At 40.2% G+C, this 26,524-nt stretch overlaps 1 protein-coding gene across 1 annotated transcript in view; it reads right to left on the bottom strand.

Moving 5' to 3' along the window:
* Positions 1-26,524, bottom strand: part of shank3a (SH3 and multiple ankyrin repeat domains 3a) — a 259,295-nt gene that overhangs the window by 140,812 nt on the left and 91,959 nt on the right. Inside the window, exon 3 of the mRNA XM_034685684.1 lies at positions 18,055-18,505. Within this exon, the coding sequence (XP_034541575.1) occupies positions 18,055-18,363 (309 nt within the window). The 5' untranslated portion in view covers positions 18,364-18,505. The remainder of the gene's footprint in view (positions 1-18,054; positions 18,506-26,524) is intronic.

The raw sequence follows: 26,524 nt of genomic DNA, 5'->3' as shown, positions 1-26,524 counted from the left end.
TGAGTGTGGCTTGCCAATAGTTTACACAAGTCCTTTTCCCCTCTTTTAGCCTTGTTAGCTTTATGCTAAAGAGCTTCTGAATGGATCGATGCCAAATCTTTTAATCTAAGTATTTTAAGCAAGTGCTGAAAAGGCAGTTTGGCAGCTTGCCCGTATGTGTATGTCTTTTTCTTTCTTTGAAGTTTGGATCTTTCCTTTGGGTGGTCTTTGCTGAGTCTGGTGGTGAAACTGGTGCTAAAATATTTTAAATCAAAAAGTATGTGCAAAGCATTTCACTCAGCAGCAGTGACTTTGAATAAAATTAATACATAACCAAAAACAACAAATACTGCATTCAGTGCACTGGAATCAGCTTATCAACTTAAAATAAAATGCTCCAGTAAGCACCCATCTTGCATCAGTGAAATATGTTTACACACCAATTATGCACACAGACAACAGCTATCTCTTTCCCATCCTCTCATCACTGCAAGTCAACCATGAAACTTTGCTGTTACAAGTGTACCGGTCATGAGGTCACATCTGGCTATGGACGACTTTTACAAACAAAGTATCTCTCCACTGTGTCCTTGAAAGTCAGCACCCACACACATTTGAATAAAACAGTGCAACCGTGTTGTGTGATCAAACACAAATGCTCCTTTCACTCTTTACTGTTAACACCCAACTCTTTGATATAGGGTATTATCAGTTAAACACCACGAAGGAGTCTCTCTCTTTAATCTTAAGTCTTACTAGCAACAGGAAACTAACTATAGGTCTATACACAGCTGACTTGCAGTCAATCTCCAAATCCCCTTGCATAAAATGAACATAACACCCAAGGGTTTACATCTAAACTATTACCATCGTACACTCCTGGGACAAGTAGGGAAAAACGGCATTGATTCAATTAACTCGGATTAATGGGCTACCATCAAGATTCAGACACCTTCAAAAGCACAGCGTGAAGGCACACTGCACACTATTCACATAGAAAATGCTGAGGCAGGACTTTCCCTAATTATGGACAATGGTGCGTGATTCATGCTGATCGCTTGATACGAATAGTTGAGCTTAATTTGTGTTAAAGTGGCATGCTGTCAAGGAAAGCACATAGGAAAGCCTGAGTATGTGTGGGTAATCTGCTGAGTGAGAGAGCAGCCGTACAAAACAAGCCTCAATCACATCAGGGGCTTTTGATGCCTTTCTGCACTGCATTATAATGCACAACGACCTAGAAATAAAATGAAAACCTTCATTATTCCCTGAAAATGTAAGACAAGTGCTGTCCTCTGGGCTATTTCTTGGCTGCTGACAACAGACAGAGTGAATTATCATACATATCACTGACAAATATCATGACTGACATGTGAGTCAGAATGTTACAAGAGGCCTCCAGATCTTCACGGTTTAATGTGTATATTCGTGATGAGTCATGGTAATACAGCAGCCAACGCCAGGGGGTATCTATTATTATGTCAGACCTGGTTACTGACTGGAATCCACAGTATTGTCCTAATGCCAACTTTTAATGTCTCAGATTTAACAATTTCCCATTATTGTGATAGAATTAAACCAAACAAAGGCTTCCTCAAACCCTTTTTGGCATCACTTGGAAAAAGCTGTTTGAGAAAGAAATTAAGATAAAGAGAGACTGAGGGTGAAAGAGAGAGAGAGGAAAAAAGAAAAGTGATAGTGTTTAAGAGGCGTGACATTTATGTGTGTAATAGATAAAAAAAGAAACAAAGGGAGTATATTAGTGTGTCTGTTATCCAGACAGAGGGGTTAAAGATGTATAGTTCTACCAGCTTCAAATGCAGTGGCTTTAAATAGTGAGACTCAAAGGAACCTTATCTTTCATCTGCAGAGAACCCTGGACCTGAATCTGTAAAGAGCTAGCAGGCTGTAATCGCTGGTCAGTGGCCAGTTGCAGCACTGGGCCTCGTTTGGACTGCAGACTGCTTCACTAGCAGCAAGTGAATGCAAAAGTTTCTTGAACTCCTCTCTCTAAACCCTTTTGAATCTCAGCACAGATTACTTCAAGAGAATACAGCTTCATGATTACTATGGGGTTTAACTAAAAGGGTTCAGTTCTTGTGTCAGAGCAGAGAAAGTTCACTATCCTTCCCTGGAAATTGTTAACAAAAGATGGGAGGCATCAACAACAAAGATTTGGGGGATTTTATCACTTGTAATGCACAGCAAGAAACACACGCACATGCACACATACAACTACAGTATAGAAAGATGTGTTGCCACCTAACACCATGTCTGCAACAATCTCTGTGCCGAACTCTGTCTCAGTCTCAGTCTCTCTTACACGCACTGCATTTAAAATGTACGCTTCGTTTGTCTGCAACAAGTCGTGTAGGACCACAGCAGCACGACACAGAGGGCTACCCTGCATCTTAACAAGCACATCAGACAGGTTGCAGCACAATGTCTGCAGCCACTGAACACAAACTTAACTTACACACAGTCAAATTTCAAACAGATTTGTTGGTGTCTTGGTTTCAGATGTCTTGGTTTCACAACACAGACTTTCCTTGCACCTTACCTCCTTTTTTTATTTTAGCTTCTGTTTCCTTAAATTTGCATATCATCAGCCAGTTACTCTCAGGGTGTGCCAAGGAGCAGTGCACCCTTGCTGGTTGCCAAGGAAACTTGCTAAAAAATTTCAAACTGGCCAACAGGGCCTGGTGGTTAAAAGTTTTTTGAGCACACTGTATAAATTTCTCTAACCACTACAGCATAAAATGACATACTGTACTTCTCACTAAACACATATCCACTGCATTGCTTTGTCACAATGCTCCAGTTTATTTGATTCACTCCAGTTTTGAAAGATTATTCATTTCTAGTTCAAACTTTAAATGTTCAAGGAAAGCAGCTGTGACACAAAACAAGTATAGTAGTATATAAATGACAGAGAGAATACAGTTTTTAAAACACAAATATAAAGAGTATCAACTGACTGTTTCAAAAAATGCAACCCATTCTTAACTTTAATTTGTCCCTTTTCAATACTGGAGATTTCCAGCGACATGAAAATATATGGTGTTGTCATAAAGCAGACAAAGCCAAGATGAAATCACCTGTCCATAAAGCCAGGAGCAGGGTGACAGGGTTCTGGAATGACAGGATCAGTAACAGTTGAAGGCTCTTTTGTGGCATGGCTGGGTTGTTTTCTCAAGTGTGACTGCTGGAGGCATGTCTGAACCCATGTCACCATACTCACACATCACCTGCCAATATCCCTTGTGTGCTTTTCATACTGAGAAACATTTTTTTCTTGTCACTGTCAACCTGCTATTTTCACGACAGATGCATCACAGTGGTGATGTCCTGCTTTTGATCTCTGGTTATTAATCCATAAGATACTTTTGGTCCTTTACTGCTAAAATATTGCAAATTACACTGAACAGGTAAAGAAACAATTTAACGGAATGCCATGTGGAAAGACAGAACTTATACATTGTGATGTCTATCTTGGGGAGCTAGCTTTGATTGGCATTGATAATATTTTTCTAAACATGCTTTTTATCTTCTTTCCCTGTTTTGGCTCTTCCTGTTGGTCAGGCAGCATCTTTGTAAAATACAGGTCTAAACAAAAGTATCAGGAACAGTAAGATTTCACTCTTTGTTGGACAGCGAGATCGATCTCCTGTTTTGAAAATCTACAAAAGAGTTGTGCGACCATTCCTTGATGGATCGTCATCACTAGATGATTGAGAAAGTAATCGGGCCTGATCTACCAAGATCCCAAATAACGAGTGCTAAATTGCATGTGCAAACAAAACAATTGCATGCATTATTTATGGGCATGTTGCAGGTGATCTACTATGACTGCGTGCGCAATTGATAACAGGTGCAATAGTGGTGCGGACCGCCCTTAAATGAGGATTTTGCATGTACTACCGGCTGTATTCACTAGGAGTGCAACAGATCAAAAACTCATGGTTCGGATCGGATCACGGTTTTGTGTCACGGATCGGATCATTTTTCGGATCAGCAAAAAAAAAAAGGAAAGAAGAAAAATAAATGGAGGACAAATATAACTTTGTCCTCCATTTATTTTGCCCATTTATTTAACACTTTGCCCATTAAATAAAAACAGCATTCAACTCAAAATTTACTGCATGTGCAAAACACCCTATCTGTGGGCCCAGTCCTGCCTCATTCACTGCATTTCATTGCATGGCAAGTGAAGGAGCAGAGGAACTTCAAAAGTTTCACTCCATTCTTCTTTCAATCGCTGAGTTTCACTGTCCACTTTTCTTTGAGCTGCAAACTTGGGAAAACGTTTTTGTGCATTCTAGGGTCCTACAGCTGGCAAAGTGCCAATATGCGAACTGCTCCATAAACAAAAGTGAAAGTTAAAAATTGCACTCGCAGCATTGGACTCTAAGTGACCCAGTAACAACCTGTCTGCCTATCTTTGACACGCGGTGACCCGACCAAAACACAGAGTGAAGGAATAACAGTTCAGGGGCCAGAAATAGGCGGCCGAATGCGACCCACGGGCCACCTATTGACGGCCTCTGTGGGTGCACGACGAAATTTCATAACCTGGCTCAAGCACATTCAGCATTCACTGTATTTCACAGGGAAACCAAAATGCTCCCATACATGTGGATTGAACATGCGGTCATCACGTGAACACGCGCAACTTTTTTTTTTTTTTCATCAACCAATCCGCGGGCCACGTCCGTGCCGAACTGTGGAGAGGCATCCGTACGGATCACGGATCAACGTGATGCACCAATAGTATTCACGATGGAGGCAAATAAACACACTGGTGAACTCCAGCTGAGACGTCTCAGCTTTGCCAAAAGAAACACAATTTGGGAGAATGGGACACTTGGACCATTGTTGCGCACATGAGGCAGCTGGTCGGTGCTGTGTCTGGGCTGATGATATGTCTCTACTATTTTTATTTCTGACAGTCTAAATATGTTGACGCACACGGAAGATTCTCTCTCTCCATCGTCTGTCATTGCACCTATGCCTCCTTCTCGCCACAATGACCGCAGCCATTTGTGTGTAACGCTGTGCCAGTTTGCACCTGCCTTTCAAACGTGCAAAATATAGAAGCAAAAACACCGCCCCAGATCGGTTTCAGATTTGATAAATGATTACATTTGCATCTCCTCCTCCCAGTATTTTGTGAGTTCTGATAATCTGCATGTATTTTGCATATTTATGAAGGCAAACACGCTAAATGGATTGCGCGTGCTATTTCGCTCATTTGACAGATGCAATCCTCGGTGCTCCCAGTAAGTACATCAGCTTTGCACACGCTGTCAAGTTTGCACATGTTTTTATACGCGCAAACCTTGAGTAGATCAGGCCCATAATGTAGTGTAATGTATGTTATTTAGGCAGCTATTGTCATTATATTTTCTGTGACTGTTGCAACCTTAAAGGCCTTTTCATGCAAGCTTTTTTTTTGAAGTTGCAGTTGTTGTATTGTTTTGAAGCCATTTCTTGCCCGAGGGAGCTAACTGTCTTCTTCCATTACTGAAGGTCAGTTTTTTAACCAAACTATTTTCACATAAGCAAGGAGAATCCGCAGGCTTTTTTTGACGTGTGTTCTATTCTACTTGATATTTTTGGGTGCTGCGCCACCATAGAAAAATTATTATAATGAGATTGTGGAATACTGTCTTTTCGGTATAATGTCTCTTTAAGATCAGCACTGACACACAGATCAGTATAAAGTACTGAATGGCCAACAGACTAAACTCAAGACATTAGGATGTAGCTAGGTGCACAGTATACACTTTTCAACACAGAAGTTTCTAGGGATTGATTGAATTTTCATAAATGGTTGCAATCACTGCGACTTCCTGGAGGGTCTGGACATGTCACTCAGTGTCAAACAATAGCAACACAAACTAGAGACTGTAATATTAGCAAAATGCTAAAATTAACACATCTTCCAATCTGCCATTACAAAAAATAGACTGGAACCTTTATCAAGGAGAGATCTGAATGCACAGGTGATGTATCACACTGTAACATTTTTAGAAGTATCAGTAAACAGAGACCCATGCTGGACAAAGTTCTGAAAATAAGCCTTTCACACATGCACTTCTGAAAATTCATAGAAAGTGTCAGGAGCATTTGCTCCCAAATTTTATAGTTGCTTGTTCACACAAGCCACTCATCACAAAGGTTTCTCTACATGAAAGCAACATTATCATAGTCACAGTGTAATGTTCACAAGATATCCAAGATGGCAGGCAAAGCAGAGTCTGACGCTGTGATGAGATTTTTTTTTTTGGCCTTTACATCAATGAGATGTAAACAGCACACTCAATAGAATAGAATAGATTTGTATTGTCATTGTTGTGAAACAATGAAAAGCAGTTTAGCACCTCTTCATATAGCAGCACATAATTTAACATTTAAAAAAACACAATATGACAATAGAAATAGTAACATAAGAGTAGAAAAGAACCTAACGGCAAGCACAAAGTATGAATCAGCTTCACATGTGCACAAGGATCCTCCAGACTTTGTCCTGCTGCATTCTCACATCTACTCACCTCGGCTTCTCGTAGAAATTTTCAAGGGGGCTGACAGCAAAACTCTAGAAAAAGTTGGGTGTGAAATTTGTCTAAGGAGGGCCATTCCAAAAGTTTGAATGGGTCTTTAGGAGTTTTATGAATGTGTGTACAGGGCCATACAGACACATCACAAACAGGTCTGATTGCTCAGCCTTTACCACACACCAGCCATTGACTATCCAATCATATCCATGATTACTGAACAGGTGAGCACACAGTCTGCATGCAGATGCAAGGGGACACAACCAAAGTGGAGTCCACTAAATTTGAGGGAAAGAACTGAATGATAAATCAATATTCTGCTGCTCCTGTAGATTACCTTCAAGAGTGACTCCAGTTGTGAGTAGAACTCAAAGAGAGGCATATATGAGAATTGTATAGAACATAAATGAAAGCATCAATGTGTGACATTGGTGTGATATTTATGTACAGGGTATGGCATATTGACTGCTTTCAGTCAAGGACAAGTTCTCTCTTTCCAGCCATCTTCTTCCCATTTGACACACTTCGTCACTGTGTGCTTTTATGCATGCATCAACAGGAAAGACACACAGACAATAGCCTACAAAAAATACTGATGGGAGTATTCTTTCCATTACTGTTCACAAGTGGAACTGAATATGCCAATTAGATCTGCAATTCATGCCAGGCAGTAAGAAGATGTGAACTCTCATTAAGATACTGACACACAAATCTACAAACACATACTGTATTAAGTAACACAGTAATTAGCAGATAAATTAAAGTGTTTACTCTAACTCTTGGTTAGGGTCAATTTATTTGAGATTTATGAGGTTTCTAAACATAGATATTTTTTTTATGTCTTTGAATGCACTAATTATCAGACACATTCAGGGATAACAGTGTTATACTTCAGGAAATAAGTTAACATTCAGTAATTAAATAACAGTGAAATATATCTGCAACATTTTCCCTGAAAGTCCCAAAGTGGCTTATCAAGCTTTATCATAACGCGTGACTAATTACAACCTCTGTGTGCACAATGTGCATCCATGTGACCAAATCAAGTTAAAATTGAGGAGCAGGCAGCTCTAGTGGGAATTACAATATTTTGTACATCATCTCTAAAAAACTGGAGCACAAACATCATAGAGACCTAACCTCGGAAACACAAACCTCTCCTGAACACGTACATGTTTAAGATGTATGGACCATCATTTATTCTAAAACCTAATGATGACTATGATATAAGTAGCTACTTTACTAAGCTTGCTGTAGAATTTTTAAAGGTGACATATCATGCAAAATCGACTTTTTAATGGTTCTCTACCTGAAATGTGTTTCCCTGACATGTCTACAAACCCCCCGGAAATGAAAAAAAATCCATTCTGCCCCTGTTCTGATTTTTCCACCTTTCTATAAATGTGTGCTGAAACGAGCCGTTTCAGATTTCAGTGTTTTTCATACGTCACAATGCCATCCGGTCTGTAACGGAAGTCAGAGCTCGGAGCTTGGTCAGCCCATAGACTGTATAAAATACAACTCAACTCAACTCCTCCGTTTTTCATTACCTGCACAAATGTGTGCTAACAAGGAGCTTAGGAGGGAGGCATGCTAGTTGTAGGCTGTCTTAATAAACACAAAGGTCGGTTTTACTCCCCACGTCTGCAGATTTGAAGATCTAGTGGATGATTTTTATTTTTCATGGAAAAGTGCTAGTGCTAGTTAGCATAGCCACATAGCTACATGTTCGTAGCTGTGTACCAAGACACACGTCGACATACTGACAAATAAAACGACAAGAAACACTAAATCTGTGACCAATTGTTCAGAAAGGTCCTGCTGCAGGTGCCTCTCTGTCAGGATCAGATTCTGGATCAAATTCAGAGGGTTGAAGTAACGCAGGTCTGTGAGCAGCCGTGTATATTCAGCCAACATGTAAACATTAGATCAACGTGCTGGAGAGCTGAGGCTACATCCACTTCCTGAGGGGGTGTGGTCAGAGAGCTCATTCTCATTTAAAGGCACAGACACAGAAAACAGCCTGTTCTGAGCAGGGCTGAAAAAGAGGGGTTTAGAGGCATGCCAAAATCTGATTTCAAAGTGTTTTTTTGAGCATAAACTTTAAAGACATGTTTTGGGGACCTCTTAGACCAATATATTTTAATGAAAAAAATCATAATATGTCACCTTTAACAAATGCAATTGAGTTGTGTTAAATTTTTAGGGATGTAATGATTTCAACATTTTACGACACCATAACCCCTCGATAACAAGTCCACTGTGCATGATACTTATTGCAACATTGAAAATGAAAAACATACAAATGAAGACTTGGAAAAATAATGCCATCTATTATCAAACGATGAGACAAGGTATGCGATGGGACAAATGACCTAAAAGTTCTCTTCGACCATTCGCTGCATGTCCTTCCCCACTCTCTACACCCCACATTTCCTGTCTCTCTTCAGCTGTCCTATCATTAAAGGCAAAAATGCCCAAATACATAACTTACAGTAACTCACAGTAAAACATCGAGCATCTTTTCTCACCTTAACTACGCTGGTAACTTCCTCCCTCTCTCTGTTCTCCCTCATGACTAACTCAGGTGTCCGCCATTTTTGCTGTGCTCGATCTGAGGCAGCAAGCAGAGCAAAAAGGATGACAGGCATGTATACAAAAATGGTCTCTGTAGTTCCCGCCTTCCTCTACTCTGCTACACAGTGGCTGAAATAAAACTACACGTCTTGTCTGGAGGACCTATTGTTTCATACTGTAACAGGTCCATGACGGCATCAAGACACTTTTTGTTCTCGCGATACCTTTGACAATACCATTGAATCCATATGATGCCTTTTTATTTCTATATTTAAATCTGTAAAGAAGTAATCACAACATTAAAAGAAACTGCTTACACAGAGCAATTTCACCATGTTTATAATAGCAGAGACAGATCGCTCCTGCTGTAAAGGGGAACACAACAGAGCTCTATTGTAGTGCAGCTCATTGGAAGTGTGTAAATTGCCAGAGGGTCTCCTTTTCCCATTGGCAGGGATGTAGAGAATACAGCGTTATTGTGTCGAATGCCAGGACTGCGTTCAAAGAGTTTTTGAAAGCTTTTGCCACTGTACATAAATTTTCAGTTCAGCTGCATTGTCAGACAGCTTGTCTCATGAAATATTACTGAGGTGAATTCTATCTGTTGTTTAAGGACACAACATCCACCTAGTTTTTTAAAGAGACATCACATATTAAATCTTGTGTCCTCTCCTTTCTGGCTTTAGAGATAATATTACAATAGTAAAAAGGTGTTCCCCCTACACAAACAAAGAATATCAAGCCAGGCCTGTGACAACAGCTCAGTACAAACAAGCAAATATCTATGTCTATGAGTATTCTCAGGCTTCTCCTTGACAAGACCAAGAGGGAAAAGAGGGAAAAAAGGAAGGATGGAAGGAAAAGCCAATGGAAATGGAAATAAAAAAATCCTGACTTCAACTATCTTACCGAAATCACACAAAGAGGGTGGATCAATAAACCAATCACAGGGTGTATAATTGTCTATCCCCTAGAGAATACCAATTGCTGTGTGATTTAATTTACAACAGTGTCCCCAAAACAATATTTATTCTCATGTTACATCACAATCACCATCTTTTTAGCCCCATTTATTCAGTGTGAGACTGTTGATAGCTCTATTAAAAGAATAACATGTTGCACCAGCATATGGGATTCATGAAATAAGATGGAATAATCAGATTCTTAACCACTGGGAATTTAACTGGTCTGTCTTTTTTGTTAGAATAGGCAGGATATGGCAATGCGGATTTTTCTAAGACATGCAAGAAAATTATACTCTTCTACTTCCTTCCCTTTTACTGATCTCTGTATTATCTCTGTTTGGACAGAACCTGATGGACAGATGGGGGGAGAGCTCAGGAGGGGAATAACACTGGGTCAAATCTCTCTCAAACTCTCTCCCTTGGTGGCTGTTGAGGGCAAATGGAGGTAGGAGAATGCTAGCCACGTCTTATGTCCCTGCTGCCACTGTGAATGAAGCTAAGAATAGCCACATGGGGATGTGGGAGACTTTCCAGATGCCCCCCAATCACTGATACAACATTGCATATGTCAGTCTGTGTGTGTGAATGTGAGCGGATTCGGGGGGACTGTCAAACCGCTGTTGCGTGCGAGACTTGAGTCGGATGCCGAGAGAAAGACATGAAGTGTGGATTAAAGCCAAAGGACAGGGAGGCAAAAGACAGAGAGGAGGGAGAGAGATACAAAAAGAGGTATGATGAAATGAATCAAAGTGAAGAACAAAGAGATATGAAATACAGGAATTTATGAATAAACGATGCCTACATATTCATTTTAAATTAACGTACAGTAATGGAGATTTATAGTAGGGGCTACAATGATTAATGGATTACTAGGTAGCTGTCAGATTTTAAAATATTCTGCAACTTTTTTTCCTAATTTTTGATTTAACTTAAAGTGTTTTTAAGAAAAAACTTTAATTTCTCTGCTTCTAGATTCTTAAATGTAGATTATGGTTCCTACTACCCTTCTGAGACAGTGAAATGGATGTGTAGTAGTAGCGGACATAGCAAAGCATTTGAGAACTTGGTCTCATCTGGACTTTTCTCACAATTCTTCAAAAACTTTCGATGAAATCCTGAACCATAAATCAAGAAAATGCTAAACAGATGAAGCAACATTGAAAGTACTTTAGTGGCAGTCCTTATTAATATGCAGGTAGATAAGTATAAAATGTCTGCAAACAGACATGATTAAAATACAGCAGACCCAAAACCAGTTTTTTGAAAACAGGGTTCTCTGTAATGAAGATAGATAGATAGATAGATAGATAGATAGATAGATAGATAGATAGATAGATAGATAGATAGATAGATAGATAGATAGATAGATAGATAGATAGATAGATAGATAGATAGATAGATAGATAGATAGATAGATAGAAACAATATGTGATAGAGCTAGACTAGACTGAAGTAATATGATAAAGATACAAAACTGTAACATAATAAGTACTGAGGGGAAATACCATATAACCCTCATCACTATACCCAAACAAACAATTTGTCTGTCAGCCTCAAGATCAGGAAGACAAGATATAACTAGTGTCCTCCTCAGAGTTTGGGATGTACGGAGCATCCATAACTTTGGCCCTGGAGACTGTTAAACAAACCTCCACAATGCTGGCAGCCAGGTTCAGGAAACACACCGGAGGAGCAGAGGCCAAAATGATGAATGCTCTGTTTCCAGAGAAACTATCAATGAAAGCTGCAGGATGAGAAGACCCATCAGCAGCTGAAACTAAAGACAACTAGAGGACCATATGGGGAAACAACCACAAACCACAAACAACCAGCGGATAACAGACCTGAAAGGAGACCGTTACCCTAGAGCAGGAACGGATCACCATCACAGCAGCAGATATCAAACAAAAAGGACGTGGAGAATTAAATCAGAGTTCATTCTTACCTCCACAAAGTAATTAACCACAACAGACGTTTTCTAGCACCTAGGGCTTTCAACAGGGTTTTGTTTTGTAAACCACCTGAGGCCTGAAAAGAAGTTACAGAGGGTAGCTGCAAGAACCAGAATTAACACAAGCCGTCCCAGTACCTTTAAAACAGTGTTTCTCAAAGTGGGGTCCTGGGACCCCTGGGGGTCCATGTACCATAGCGTGGGGGTCCGTGAAATAATTAGAATACATTTATAACAAATTATACAATTGTGCTGTGTCATTAAAAACAGCATATATACCATTGTTAGGATACCATTTAGTGGCTTGAAAGGAAATGCCAGTCTTGCTACTGTTAATTTTCTGAAAGCTTTTAAGATCAATTACTTGAAAAGTATAAATGCTGTCATGTTGAGAAGGAATGAAATGACCCTCTTTTTTAAAGTATACAAGTGGTATTTACTTGATTCAAATTGAAGTGTTATCTGTTTATCACTATGGTACAGGTCTGAAGTATTTACATTGATACGTTTTACAATACAAATAGTTCCAAGGGCATCTAAGAGTGCAAATGGTAGTAAGCATGTGTTTAATCTATATTACAATTATGAGGGGGTCCTTGGAAAAATGTTCTCACCTCTAAGGGGTCCCTTGCTCCGAAAAGTTTGAGAACCCCTGCTTTAAAAGTAAGACAAGTACTCTGCGAACTTAGTGAGGAGATAATGTTGAAAGCCAACACTTCAGCACTAACCTGCCGTTAGTTACTGACCTGGTAAGTAGACAATCTGCAATCCTGGAATCTGATTGTATCAAACCAAGAGTATAAACTTTCTACCATCTAACTGTTTCATTTCAAATGCCTTCCTTGGCCAATTCATAAATATAAATCATATAAACTATCCTTAAATGCCTTTGGAGTTGCACATAGGTAGAACTAATTGTCTAGTGGAAGGGAAAAGCCTTCAAAACTTTAAATCATTGCAGATATGAGGAATTTTCTTTCACTTTTTGACAGCAAAAGAATAGTTTAAGTTAAGTTTAGTTTTCCTCACTTGTCTACTTGTTAACATTCTCTTGGTATGGATTTTTAACTTTATATAGCATATTAGAGGTTAAACTGAACTACAAATCTTCTCATTTGTACAGAGAATCAAAATCATACAATTCTATCAAGATTTCAGCATACTGACCCTGAAGAGAGAAAAGCTTTGTAAGAGTCAAGGCTAGCATGAATGAGACATGAAGCATCAATGAGCTCATCAGCAGAATAGTTTTTGAAAATAAACTGCTTTGTGAATATCTTCAGCCATAAAAACGAGGACAGTTTGTGAAGAAGGTATAGGATAAATAAAGCCTGTTCCCGAAACAGAAAGGCTGAGAGACACGAGAGAGACACTGGCAGGAATTAACATTCCCACCAACAGTTAAAAAAGTTAAGACTAAAGGAGAGCAGAGGTACACGTCATTCGTAGACACTCAAAATCACGACATGTCTCTTGCAGCCACAGTCACCACTTTTGGTAAGAGTGAAGCTGTACAATGTGTAAATAAGCCTTTGTGAAAGTTAGGTGCTTAAACGAACAAGAGGGTAGAATGCAAGCAGGAAAGAACAGCAAAACCAGACATGAGACATTTTCACGGGAAAATACGAACTTCATGAATGCTCAACACTTGAAGCCATTGTCGCTAAGGAACATAAAAAAAATGGGGAGGCTCGGAATAATAGAGCTAAGTTCTGGGACTTTCACAACCAGACCAGACAGCAAATGGTTCTCTGAACAGTACACATACTGTGCACATTTCCTAAACTAACAGCTCTATGGTATTGTGTCCTGACTTGACAAGGACACACAGGGATAAAAAAGAGCGTTTCCCCCCCCCCAGCCCATTCAGTCTCTGTGAATAAAATAAGAGAGAGAATACACCGGCAAGAGGAGAAAATGGAGAATGAGGATGAATGCAGGTAAAGAGCAGTATTTGTGTCAGTGTGTCCTGCTCTTCTGTTGAGAGATGAATGACATCCATTAGCGGTATTGGGAAGCATTCTCCATTTGCTCCAATCATAGAGATAGAGTTTTGGTAGAGTTGGGTATGATGAATGACAAATGATAAACCTGATTTGAAAAAAAAACTCTCTTTGAAAATAATGTGCTAGACAGTCCAGCAGAGCAACAAAGCTTATACAACTTTATTGTCCTACTGCAAGGACAGAGTACTAAGGACAACTGAAGAACACGTCTGTGTAACATTGGCCTTGACCCTAATTTAAAAACATCCAGATATTTTGGAGTAATATCAGGCTATGACCTCAGACTAAACCTCAGTGTAAAATGGTTGTCCAGTCCTCTTGGAGAACCACAGCAATGTCTCCAAAATCAAAAGTGTTTTTCTAAAAATAAAAAAAAGGAAATCCTTTTCATCCTTTTTCAGGCCACATTTGATTTGGGATCCCACTATATCACCTGGACTGCTCTCCTCTCATAACCTAAATGGTTGCCTCAGATCATCAAGAAAAACTGTTAACCCTAACTCATAACTAAACACTAAACATGCCTTTTCTGTCAGAGCCCACAGACCTTGGAAGACCGGCCTGAGGAGATCAGGCATGCTAAAGCCAATGCTTCTGTTCGCTTTTTGGGGTTTTTACAAACTTTGTTGGCCTCATTCAAAGCTTGATCTGTTTCCACCATGTCTTATGCAACTAAACAATATATCAGTCCATCTAATTTCTCAGCAACTGTTTTCAGGTATGCAGAACTTAAAATCAACAGACCAAACTTCTCCCAAGCCAAGTCCAACTTTTGGCAAAACTTTACATTTCACCCAACACTATTCATTCCCATCAGTATTTCACCTCAGTAGAAGAAACACAGTTAAATCATAGCCTGTATAAAATATGGACATAGTATCCATGACATCACCAATCTGTTCCTGAGTGCTGTTTTGAAGCCAATCGACGGCGGCAGCCATATTGGAAATGCGGAACACAACCAGGCAGAGTGTGACGTAAAGGGGCGGAGTTTGAGCCTCCTAGCCAACAGCTATGTGTTCCCAATCGGGAGTAAAGTCAGTCATGTCCTTATTTGGGCAAAAACTCGTTATCTTAATATCTTCTGAACCATCGCGTCAGCAAAAAATTCACACACTGTACAGTGTGTGCAGATAGAGAGATTGGCTACGTAGGGCCAAGCTGTTTTTTGAACCAGGCTGTAAACATGTTTATTAATGCTGAAAATATCGTCTTTTTTGAATTGGTGTGTATGTGGTTTCCGGTGTTTCTGCAGCCAGCCTCAAGCGGCTTGATGAATTGCAGTTTTTAACACTTCGCATGGGCTTCATACTTTGAGACCGGAGGTTACCGCTTGAGTTAAACACAGGGAGTAAGGCTACACAATACTAGAAAAAACTGACTGTATTTCTTTCCTGCAATCCAAAGCAATATGGAAATAGAGGTAATCATACAATTAAAAGCTATCTGCTTACCCCCACAACTTGTTAAACCACACTTGATTCAGTCCTTTGCAAAAAGGCCGAACACAATCTGGCAAGTTTTCATCTGCATCAAGCAGCAAAATAACTTTGTCCTATGTCCTAACCCTAACAAGGAGAGTTAAATCTTTAAGTTCTGTTAAACTGACGATTGATATATCTTGCATCTCAGTTCGCATCCAAGACAAGCCAAAGTTAATCTGTATAGATAACTGATACATCCTCTTATTTTGCAAGCAAAATGTTGGCAATTAGATTAGCAGGCCAGCTGGAAAGGTGTGAGGACTACACTTTCCAAGTTTTACTTCTTCTGTGGGAGGCCTTGCTCCTCCCCTCTCTCCTGCTGGAAAGTAAGAGTGTTGCCTGTTGTGATCTTCGCATGGTGCTTCATTCTCCTAATCCAGGCTTGAAACGCAGCAGGAGGTGTGTAATCCTTCTTCAGGCAGACTATTCTAGTGTAATCTCCAGCTCACTCAGAGTACACACAAGTCACTTTTGACTGCTCCATAAAAGATTCAAACTGTCAGAGTCTGGCCATCTGTCATCTGCCTCTGTGTTTGTCTGTCAGATTTTAAGATTTCTCTCTGTTTTCATTCCGTCTGTCATTATGTCACGCTGTATGTGTTCCTGCCTATTTGTCCGTACACTGGACTAAATGTGATTCCATGAAAATGAAACTAATGATCTACTGAGCATCTTTAAACTACATAAGCACATTAAGGGAAGTCCCTTGGAAATGGGATTAGGACATGTGGGCATGTGTGCATGTTTGTATATTAGAGCACACAGCTACCAGAATACGTTTTTGTGGGCTGGTGAGTGTATGCATACTTTTTGTGTGTTTGTGTGATATGCATTTTGATGCCTGAATATGTGTGCATATAAGTATATGTGGGTGTGTCTGTGCAAGCTTTTGAGCTCTACTGAAGAAACGTTTTTGTTCACAAAAAGCGATCCTGCAGCACCATAGGGGAATACTCGGCTTTCTTTTCTCCTTTATTTCCTGTCTTTATTTCTAGCATGCAGAGCTGGAGCCTTGCTAAGATACAATGGGTCATTTTTGCCAAGAAGCCAACAACAATGAGACAATTAACTATAACAGACACAAAAAACAACTTCCTTCCTTTGCAATCTATGTCTGGATAAAGAATCGAGGCCATCTATAGCAAGACAACTACCTACCAAGGCACAAATATGCAGTTGTTGGCCATAAAAGGTTTATCTGTCTGTAGTACTCCTTAGCAGAGTCTACAGTGGAAATGGAAGAGCAGGGGAAGAAGGAGGAGCAGGGAAGTGTTGATAAGGAGCCAATTTAATGCTCTACTGCTACATAGAAAGTATCACAGATCTGTCTAAATAGTGAGATCTAATGTTACTCACTGGGAGTAAAAGTACAGAGATATATTAAAGACATTTTAGATTGATAACACTTCATTTGGTCAGTAAAGGACAAAACTTATGGTCATCAGATATCGGTTTTTAAATAAGAGGGCAGGTTGGCGATTGCTGGTGTATAAAACCTGTATTACTTTTGTATTTCTATCATTGTTTAATTGACCAACTGATTCATCGGTCTATCTCTAGACAAGGACATATCATTTATTTGCTGTTCCAGGTGACATGTTAAGGAAACTTTAATGGAGACGTGGTCTTTTCTTTACAGTAAAGATTTGAGGACTATCTGCAGAAACCTTAGAAGAAGAATCCATCACTCAAAGATGACAAGATTTCTGTTACTGACTCATATGAATCCCAATTTGCAGAGAATCAAAAGGAAGGATCTGTTCCATACCACCCTCTGCAGCAAACAAATATACACTTCACTATGATCACAGTTATTTTGTGAAGGAAAAAACAGGGGTATTTAAAGGGGTATAGAAAGGGAAGGAAGGATTAATGTCACAGTTTGATGTTCTGCATGACTTCAGTGATTTTAATACTACACAGAAACTGGCTCCATTTTCATGGAAGCTCCTGGGGAAGAATTTCATTAAATGCAATGTAGAATCAGGTCTCTTATTCTGCCAAGGCACAATGCAGCAACAGACAGAGGGAGACAGAGGTTGAGGTAAAGTTTCAAGGTTCAGGTATAACTATCTTGATGCTCTACTTTGTGTCTTACGCTGGATTGAAAACGCCCCTTATAGCCTAATTTATCCCTGATGTCTTCTTTTCTCTCGCTCCTCTCCCTCCCTTTCCTTTCCCACTCTCACCCTAAGTGGCCAGTTGTCAAAGTCAGCTGAAGCCCAGTAAATGAAGAGGTAGATTTATTAGCAAGACAAGTGGGATGGGCGGAGGGGGGGTGGCGGAACCCCAGAAGCCAGTAAGTAAATACAGCCACTGAGTGTGCATACCATAATAAAAAGAAAAGAGGGTAAAGAGAGGGATCTGATGAAGAAAAGAGAAAAAGACAGTTCTTTCTGGAGACATTGAAAGAAATACATAGATTGATAAAGCAGATAAGAGAGGTAGAAAGGAGGCTGTCAAATATGAAGGGGGAGAGGCAGCTTCCCTCTCTTTTATCCCCTCTCCAGCAGTGGCTACAGCACGAGCTCTTACCGTCTGTTGTAGGTCTGGGATTCCAATGCGGATGACCACCGTGTTGCCTGTAGGCTCCTCCATGGGTGCTCTTGCACTACGGCTCCACTCTGCACCGGGACGGAAAGCCGGAACACCAATGGGAATGGGAACGCCGCTGTCCTCTTCCTGGGAGCTGCCGCTGTCAGTGCTGCCCCCCTGGCTGCCGTTTGCTGCGTGTGTGTAAGGGTGTGTGAGTGTGTGTGTGTGTGTGTGTGTGTGCTGCTGCTGCTGGTCCTGCCGTGGAGGGCTGGGTGGCTCATGTTTGCCGGCTGCCGAACGCAGAGGCATGCTCTGTGTTAGGGGCTCGGTCTGTCTCTCTCTCTCTCTTTCTCTCTCTCTCTCTGTAGACACACACACAGGCACTCTCACTCACACCGATGGCTCCTGCTCACACTACACGCACACACGGCTTAAAGCGTGCATCACTCGCCTGGGAGAGAAAAAGAGGGAGGGATAGAGGCAGGGAAGGAGGGTAGTAGAGGGGGAATGGGCAAAAAACAGGGGGAGATGAGAGATTACAGAGAGAGACAGGGAAAAAAAAAAGACAGAAGATAAGTGGCAGGATAACTTGAAAGTACAACTGAAAAAAGATGCAAAGATTAAACAAGATTATGAGACAAATATCCGATTGGTGTAGAATTATTAAACTCTAATCTGTGATTCTTACCAAAGATATTCCCAATACAATTTGTAATAACTCATGCACATTTATTCTTTTTATAGAACAAATTCTAAAGACAAAGAGCACAATAGACAGGGAAGATTACCCAACATTTGCCTCCAATTATTCAGACCTTTCGAACTGTGCTGAAATTGTGTTCAATGGTAGCACCATTACTGAACTAATGTGAGCGCTGATACAAAAAAAAAAGAATGTCAGTTTTCACCACACTTTGATAATGCACATTGTTCGTTATGCTAAATTCATTGATTCATAAAGAAAAATCAAAGCTCCGGTGCAATGACAAAATGAACTGTGCACATGGTGATGTTACAGCGCTCAAAGTGTGTGACTGTAGCTGTCGCACACTGTTGCTTTTGCTGTGGTGTGCTGACACTGTGGTGACATCAGGACAGCAGAGGGGAGGATTGTTTGTTCAGATCAATGCTGGGTAGGATTTGGCCTTCATGCTTCATTTTATCTATATGTGGGGGTGTTGCTGATCAAATAGATCTCTGGTTAACATGGTGACACATCAACAAAGCCCACTGCTGTAAAAAAAAAAAGGGGGGGGGGTCGTGGGATTTCGTCTTGTTGAGGGTCAGTGCTGTTCATGTTTACTTTCATTCAGGCCATGAGAATCTGAGACTGTTATCCAGGGAATAAAACAATGTCAGCCTGACCTTCATTTCTATCTAAGTTTTACAACAGGCATCCCAAAGCCATTTCATATTCTGTGACTGTCATTGTTTTCATGTCGACCCACCAAAATGCTTAAGGTATTGGCCTATTCAGTTCATGCTGTCACTCCCGATTGAACTCAGACTTCATGACACCAGTTGAAATGCTTATCAAAAGCGACTGCTACGTGACCTCTGTGTTGTGTTGAAGACAATTACTTTGGGGGCTTGAGTATTGCCAGCTTCAAAACCCCACGTTTAACAAATAAGCGTCACATGCAAGGAAGATGTACCATTAAACATTTGTGGAATGTCTCTAAATTATTAATTGTGATCTTAAGTCCGTGCTATGCTCCATTGTGTTCTCAGTGCCATCATTGTTCAAGCTGACCCGACAGCCCCAAGACAGCATTTTCTCATTGGGTGGAATTTAAAGCCAACACTTCAGGGGGAGTACAAGTGATGAAAGCTTTGAAGCTGCGGTTACAAAAGATAATGTGGGTCCTTACTGACACACACAGGCAGATATGTATGCAAATGCGCATGCACACACAATAGAGTCTGACAGTCTACAGGAATATGAACACGCCTTAATCGGACATCATTGGTCATCTGCTTTTCGTTCCTTCCAGAAATGGTTCATAAAGATAAAGCCTTCATGGTTACACTATATATATAATGGTGTATATTCAATACATTCCAGATTAAGGTTTTGTACTGCTGTAATGAATAGAGCAAGGTCATCATCACATTAGTTATTCTCATGATTACAACACTTAATGTCAACTTTGAATATTAAAGATAAGACATAGGCTGCTGTAAAAGCCTGTAAATACAAAGGAGAGATTCTGGCTACATGTTGTGAGTTAAAACGGTATGAGTGTTTGGTCAAAGAGAGGGGCAAGTGAGACAGACAGGAAAGGGGCAGACTGCCAACGGATCTTCCTCGTGTAAAGTTTCACGATGCCTCACAGGATTTCTTCTGATGATAGTTTTATCCAAAGTATCACCTCATTATAACAGAAAATCCTCCAGTCCCCGCAGAGAGCTTCTCAAAGAAAAGAGTTAAAAAGCAAATCCTGCTGCTGTCCTATATGCTTAGTAACACTCTGGAAAGACTATAAACTGACAGAAGAGTCTCAAAAAAAGCTTATTTGTTGGCATGTGAACAAACACCAATCAACAAATAATAATTTGTACAATAACCTGACCCCCATTGAAAAAAAAAATCAAATCAAAATATAATGTGAACCATAATCACTCTTTTTCACACTTTTTCTCCTCGTAGATAAGTATGAGCAGCGTGTTGTTTTCACACAGTGAAAGGTGAACCTGGAGTATTTCTGTGCACTACTGGGGCTTGCATGTGAGTGCTTTGCCACTGCTGGGCACTCTTCAGTGTGTAATCCCATTAGCATTGGGGGAAGAGCATGGCAGGTAGCCCTAATACATTAGAGGATTTAGCAGATCACTCTACCTATATGGGACTACAGCCTGCCAGGTCTTCAGGGCCAGAAAAAATGGATAATTATAACCAAGACCTTGTAGCCTTGCTCAATGTTCACATTTTATAAGGCAATTATGTGCCATAAAAACAGGCAACAATGTACTATAAAACATAATACAATAGAAACATCTCAACTCAGTGCAAACACATGTAGTTCATTTTTGAAACATTATATTAAGCATTATACATCTTCACATCCACAACAGAGAACTCACATTTTCAAAAGTGACATATCTATAACCATGTTAGTCCAGTTACTGCTCAATACATAAAAACAAATCACACATTTAGAAAGGATTATGCTCTGGGAAACGGGCAAAAGAACCTCAGATGGCTCACCAATAGCAATAATGTTTCCCCTGGATAGCTGGGGCAAGGCCAATGAGTGATTTCACACTACTTGCATCATGTGAGGATAAACTGTGTGGGCATCCGCAGTTGAAGAGATCTACATACGGCGAACAACTTATCTGGTTCAACAAATGGTAAGAGAAAAAGAAAGGGAACATATACATACAGGGTTAATCTGCAAAACACTTTTTTATTAGGTCTAATTCAACATCTTTCTGTTCAAGTTTTTCAGCATTTGAGTTTACAGCCCTCTACATTTTCTTCTGTCCGTATTTTGAAAGAATAAAACCCAGAAGGTGTGAGAGTGGAGTTGGGGTAGTATCGTACAGATCGTAGTCCTTATATATTTGATTTAAAAAAAACAAAAACAAATTTCAATGCTACTACTATTTCACTACCTAATGACTCCAAGTGGTGGCACTTATGATATGAATAAAAGACTGAAGAAGAAGTTGACAGTGGCATAACCCCACGAGAAGACAGCGGGATGTCAAACAATGATGACAGGCGGAGATTCCATATAAACTTCCGAAGCCAAAAGAAGAAGAAAAAGAAGAAGAAACAGTTATTCCCGCTCTGTAGGCTTAGATGAGAGGAAAGGTGGAGGATATACTCCAGTCTCCAGTCAGTTTCACTCACCTGCTATGGGTGAACTTTGGTGTGATTACATGGATTCTTAAACCAGTGCTCATATGGCAGAAGTTTGACTGAAGGCTACAGAGGAATGGAAGCTGATAAAAAAAAGACCCACAGGTGTGGTAACTGACATTGCAGTGAATACATATGTAGCTGTTACACGCACGGTCAGTCAAGTTAACATGTCTCATAATGTCAGAGAGTGGAACCAAGCTCCTTGACTATGATTAAGTCTGTTTTATTATGATATAAATAGGCCTGAAAAATAATGGAAATAAATCCCAGGAGATAGCATCCCTGTCAATATCAATTACTTATTTCTTAAATTTAAACTTAAACTTAAGTTATCAAATTTCTTAAAAAATCAAACAACGCCACCCCAACTGTCCAGGGTTTATAAGGGATTTTCTTCATCTTCATCTGTATCATTTAACTAAATTGATTGTGGTGATTATGGGTGGGAATCGAAAACTGGATCCAACTTAGAACCGGTTCCAATTAATCAATTCCATCGGAATTGTACACCTCAAATGTTATCGATTCTTCTTAACAATTTATTTCCCAGCACGACGTCACGTCACGTCACGTCACGTCGTGGTACGTTGCATTACGTTGCATTACGTCACACACTATGTGATGCAGAACTCCTTCAACCACGAAGAAACATGGAGAGGAAGACGCGGTCTAAAGCTTGACTCCATTTTAGTAAAAGAGATGAGAACAATGCTGTGTGCAATCAGTGCAACGCTGTCATCTCATGTAAAGGTGCAAATACCTCAAATATGCTGAAGCATTTGTCTAATCGGGCTTTTGTCTAAGTGGAGAAGGGTTCCATGTGAACATGTTCGCGTGGGGGAGCCGAAGCCCTACCTACCTCTCCCCTTTCGTAGTCGGTACGCTTTCCCTCAGGCTCAAGGGGCCATGTCCAGACTCACGCGGCCAATAATGAGGCACCGAGAGCGGGTAAAATACCTCCGCGATGACCACCGGAGGAAAAGTGTTTTTCCTCTCCAAATTCAAAGTATTTTCATCCAGGCTCAAGGGGCCATGTCCGGACTCACGCAGCCGAGAATGAGATCAACCTATTGTTCAGTATGTTCAAGTTGAATATGTTCATGTTCAGTCTTGTGCAGACATGATTTTGGAAAAAATAAAATGGTTCCTTTTGATGCGAAAGACTTTAGAACTACTTTTTCCCCTGAAAAAAATACTCAGGAATCGTTAGGAGAATTGATAAGGAATTGGATTGATAAGCAGAATCGACAATGGCATTGACATTGATAAAATCTTATCAATTCCCACCCCTAGTGGTGATGCCCATGACCCCATTTTTTGTTAATTTCTACTTCAAACTGTTTATGAAATAATTCTGTTTTATAAGAGACAGGTGTTTGAATCCAGCAATAACTATAATCATGAAACATTGGCTGTAACAGGTGGAAGTTGTACAATGTAATTTGCATTATTCCAATCAAACAAACTTACTTCTGTTTACAAACTTTAAACAGAAAAATACAATTGTTATGTGAAAGTCTAAGAAAAAAAATTGCGTGAAATGTGTTTTTGAACATTAATCTTACAGGTGTTTTAATTTTGTAAATGTAAGGGCATTTTGCATTCCTTAGTTAAATAAAGATATTGTGATATCACTTTATTGTTTTGATATACAGTATATATCGGTTATTGCAGCATCGCTGAGTATTGATAGTTCCGCTATCATGGGCCCCATATTGCATATGGTATTATGAGTTACCCAGCGATTCCCTCCCCTGTTAATGGGTGAGTGATGCTGCAACTAGAGTTGACTAGAATAAGCAGTTTCTCCAAAACTGCACATTGTGGACTTTGCTGAAAGAAAGTAGTTTAAAGAAGTTTAAATGTGCAGCCTTAACCATAATGTATATTTTTTTAAACTGTGTACTGTGTAGAAAATCTCTAGACACCCACTTTCAAATTTGTGTTTAATTACCTGCTTGAACTGCTGAAAAAGAATGAACAGAATAGATAATTCATGGCTGTGATTCAGTTGCTTAATGAAAATGTCTACCTGTAATATGGCCTAAAAAATATCATCAAATCATAGAGCACTATCATCAACTTCCTTTCCTCCAAACTTTCCTGTAACTCAGTCCACCTGCTCTTTTAATAATGTGTAATGGAAACTGTAGAAGAAAGATATTTTATACCTGTTAGAAATTTGGCTGGCAAGAGAGCCAGCCTGAAAAAATTGGGGAGCTATGAGTGAGCCTATAGGTTACACTGCAGCACAGATTCTCTGTCTAACTCCAATTGCTTGGGAACATTAAGAGAGTGGACTAGAATTATAAGGAGGCAAGCTCCCATGCCTCAGCTTACAGCAACTGCCTCTTCTCTCTCCTGCTCAGATCTCTTTCACCCCATCCCTTCTCATCCCATCTCTCATGCTGCAGCCCAGTGAAAACAAAGTGAATAATTCATGACCATACAGAGCAGTGTATGTGCATGGATCCACAGCAATGTATGCATGTATCTGAAACATCCACTAGGCTTTAAAGGTACCTGCCATAAAGCTGTACATGTGGACATTAACAAACAGAACAAAATTTCACTGTTTGCCATCAGCCAGCACTACCTGCTCCACTCTAATACTCCCTCACTGGAAAAAGGGAGGCTGGGGTAGAGGGAGGGAGAAAGATAAAGGTAAGCAGTTGGCTGAGGCAGCGTGAAGCAGAGAGGGCTGGAGAGGATGTGACTGAGACAGTCAGTGGGCCAAGAAAAGAAAAAAGTATGAAGAAAGGGGAGGCTGAAGAAAAGGGGAGGCTGGCAGAGTGACGACAGAAAAAGAAGGTGGAAGAGTCTGCAGGAGGAAGGAGAGAGGCAGGAAGAGCATTACGCACAGTCAGCTTTGACAAACCATCCACATAGCCCATGGCCTGGAGTAAATGTGATAACTGTTCACAGGCCATATCAGTGTTTGCTTCACGCTCCTCTACACCTGGTAAAGCAAATGTCATGGCTACTCACAGACTGAAGTCATCTCAGGCCATGTTTATTCACAAACACACATACGTACAGACACAGAGTTTATCTCTTCCTTAAACATTTTGATTCATTTGAATGACTGTTGTATTTTGGTAATGCTCAGAACGGTCAAAGATACTTTAATGCTTATACAGCGTCCTGTACCACCTGTATGTAAGACTGTATATTTCAAGCCTTCAGGGTGTTATGGGCAGATTTGCCTTTCAATTGAACTGACCTCAGAGGGGAGAGGACAGCCATTTTTCACTTTAAATAAAGATAAGAATGATGAATATCCCTTTTCAGACACTCCGCTCAAGACTTAAGGCTGGAGTGCTGTTTTTTTGTATATAAATGAATGTCTGTTACATTCAAGCACTTGCCAAATGAGTTCACACTTTGCTGATTAAGCCTATCAGCACAAGGTAATCTCTCTGTATTTGGCTGTAAATCAGAGGTCTAAGTCAGGTGTCTGTGGTGGCATTCCTGTACTGGTGATCCTATAGTAGTGCTTTTTTATGCAATGATTTATAAGCAGAACCATTAGGGGGGAGCAATTAAAGACAAATGAAGGTAACCGTTGGTGTAACTTCTTGTTGTATAGTGCCAAAGGACATGAAAATGAGAAACAGGCACATGGTGTTCTTGTTACTGCCAGAATATTGAGATTAAAGTTCTTTACTGCAGGATGAGATTAGATTGAGAAATGTGACATTACTGGTAAGAATTAAATATCTAATTTGATGTTTTCCTTTAGTTTCTGTGTGAGTTTCTCTCTGTCATTTTTTAAACTCCATGGCAAGCAAACAAGAGCAGTGCATCAAAAAAAGTAAGGAGATAACAGGATCATGTCTTTTTTTTAAGTGCTACCAGAGACCAGGCAGGCTGAACCCCCAGTGGAAGCCACTGTCGTGAGGGACCTTTCGAAGGTTTCCCTTCCACAGTAACTGGTCTCCTCGGACAGGGAGATAGTTTAAGGACTGTTTGGGGCACACCGAGTTGAGCTGAGGTCTCTTCAGGAACTGAAAGCAAGGAGCTGAAAAGTAGAAGCAAGGTTGTCAAAAAGGAGGTGACTGCTCTCTGAGCTCCACTATAATGACAGATGCAGATTGTTAACTAGTTGGCTGAATGCCTTTGGCATCATTTACTCATGCTTATGGCTTCTAACAGTCCACTGAAGGATACTGAGAGCAAGCTGGTGGATTTGTTTTGGCCAGACTGAACCCTGAGGCCCTCCTCTGCCAATCCAACAGAAAGTATGAAAATGTTTAACATTAGGGGTGCAACACATCTCTTGGTTTCAATGGGATCAAGGATTGGGGATCAAGGTCCAGTACATTTTTCAGATAAGAAAATGAAATACCCACATATTTCCACCCTACTCCTATTTGGGGGCTTTTACCTTCAAATTACTGATCCCACCCTGTCATAGCAGTGTCCCTGACTGGTGGCTAGGAGGAGGAGAGGGCCAATAAAGCAAATTATGTTTATACCAATGAAGTTGTCTGCCTAATAACTAATCTTATAATTTAGCATATCTGAAAACTTCTTAAGTGGTCTGTACAGACTTAACATTATGTTTACCAGCATTGAGCAGACATGCCCCTAATATAC

Source organism: Notolabrus celidotus, chromosome 6 (assembly GCF_009762535.1).
Source record: "Notolabrus celidotus isolate fNotCel1 chromosome 6, fNotCel1.pri, whole genome shotgun sequence".
Classification (NCBI taxonomy): Eukaryota; Metazoa; Chordata; class Actinopteri; order Labriformes; family Labridae; genus Notolabrus; species Notolabrus celidotus.
The sequence above is the reverse complement of the archived record's forward strand: the minus strand, read 5'-3'. Positions and strand labels throughout refer to the sequence as shown.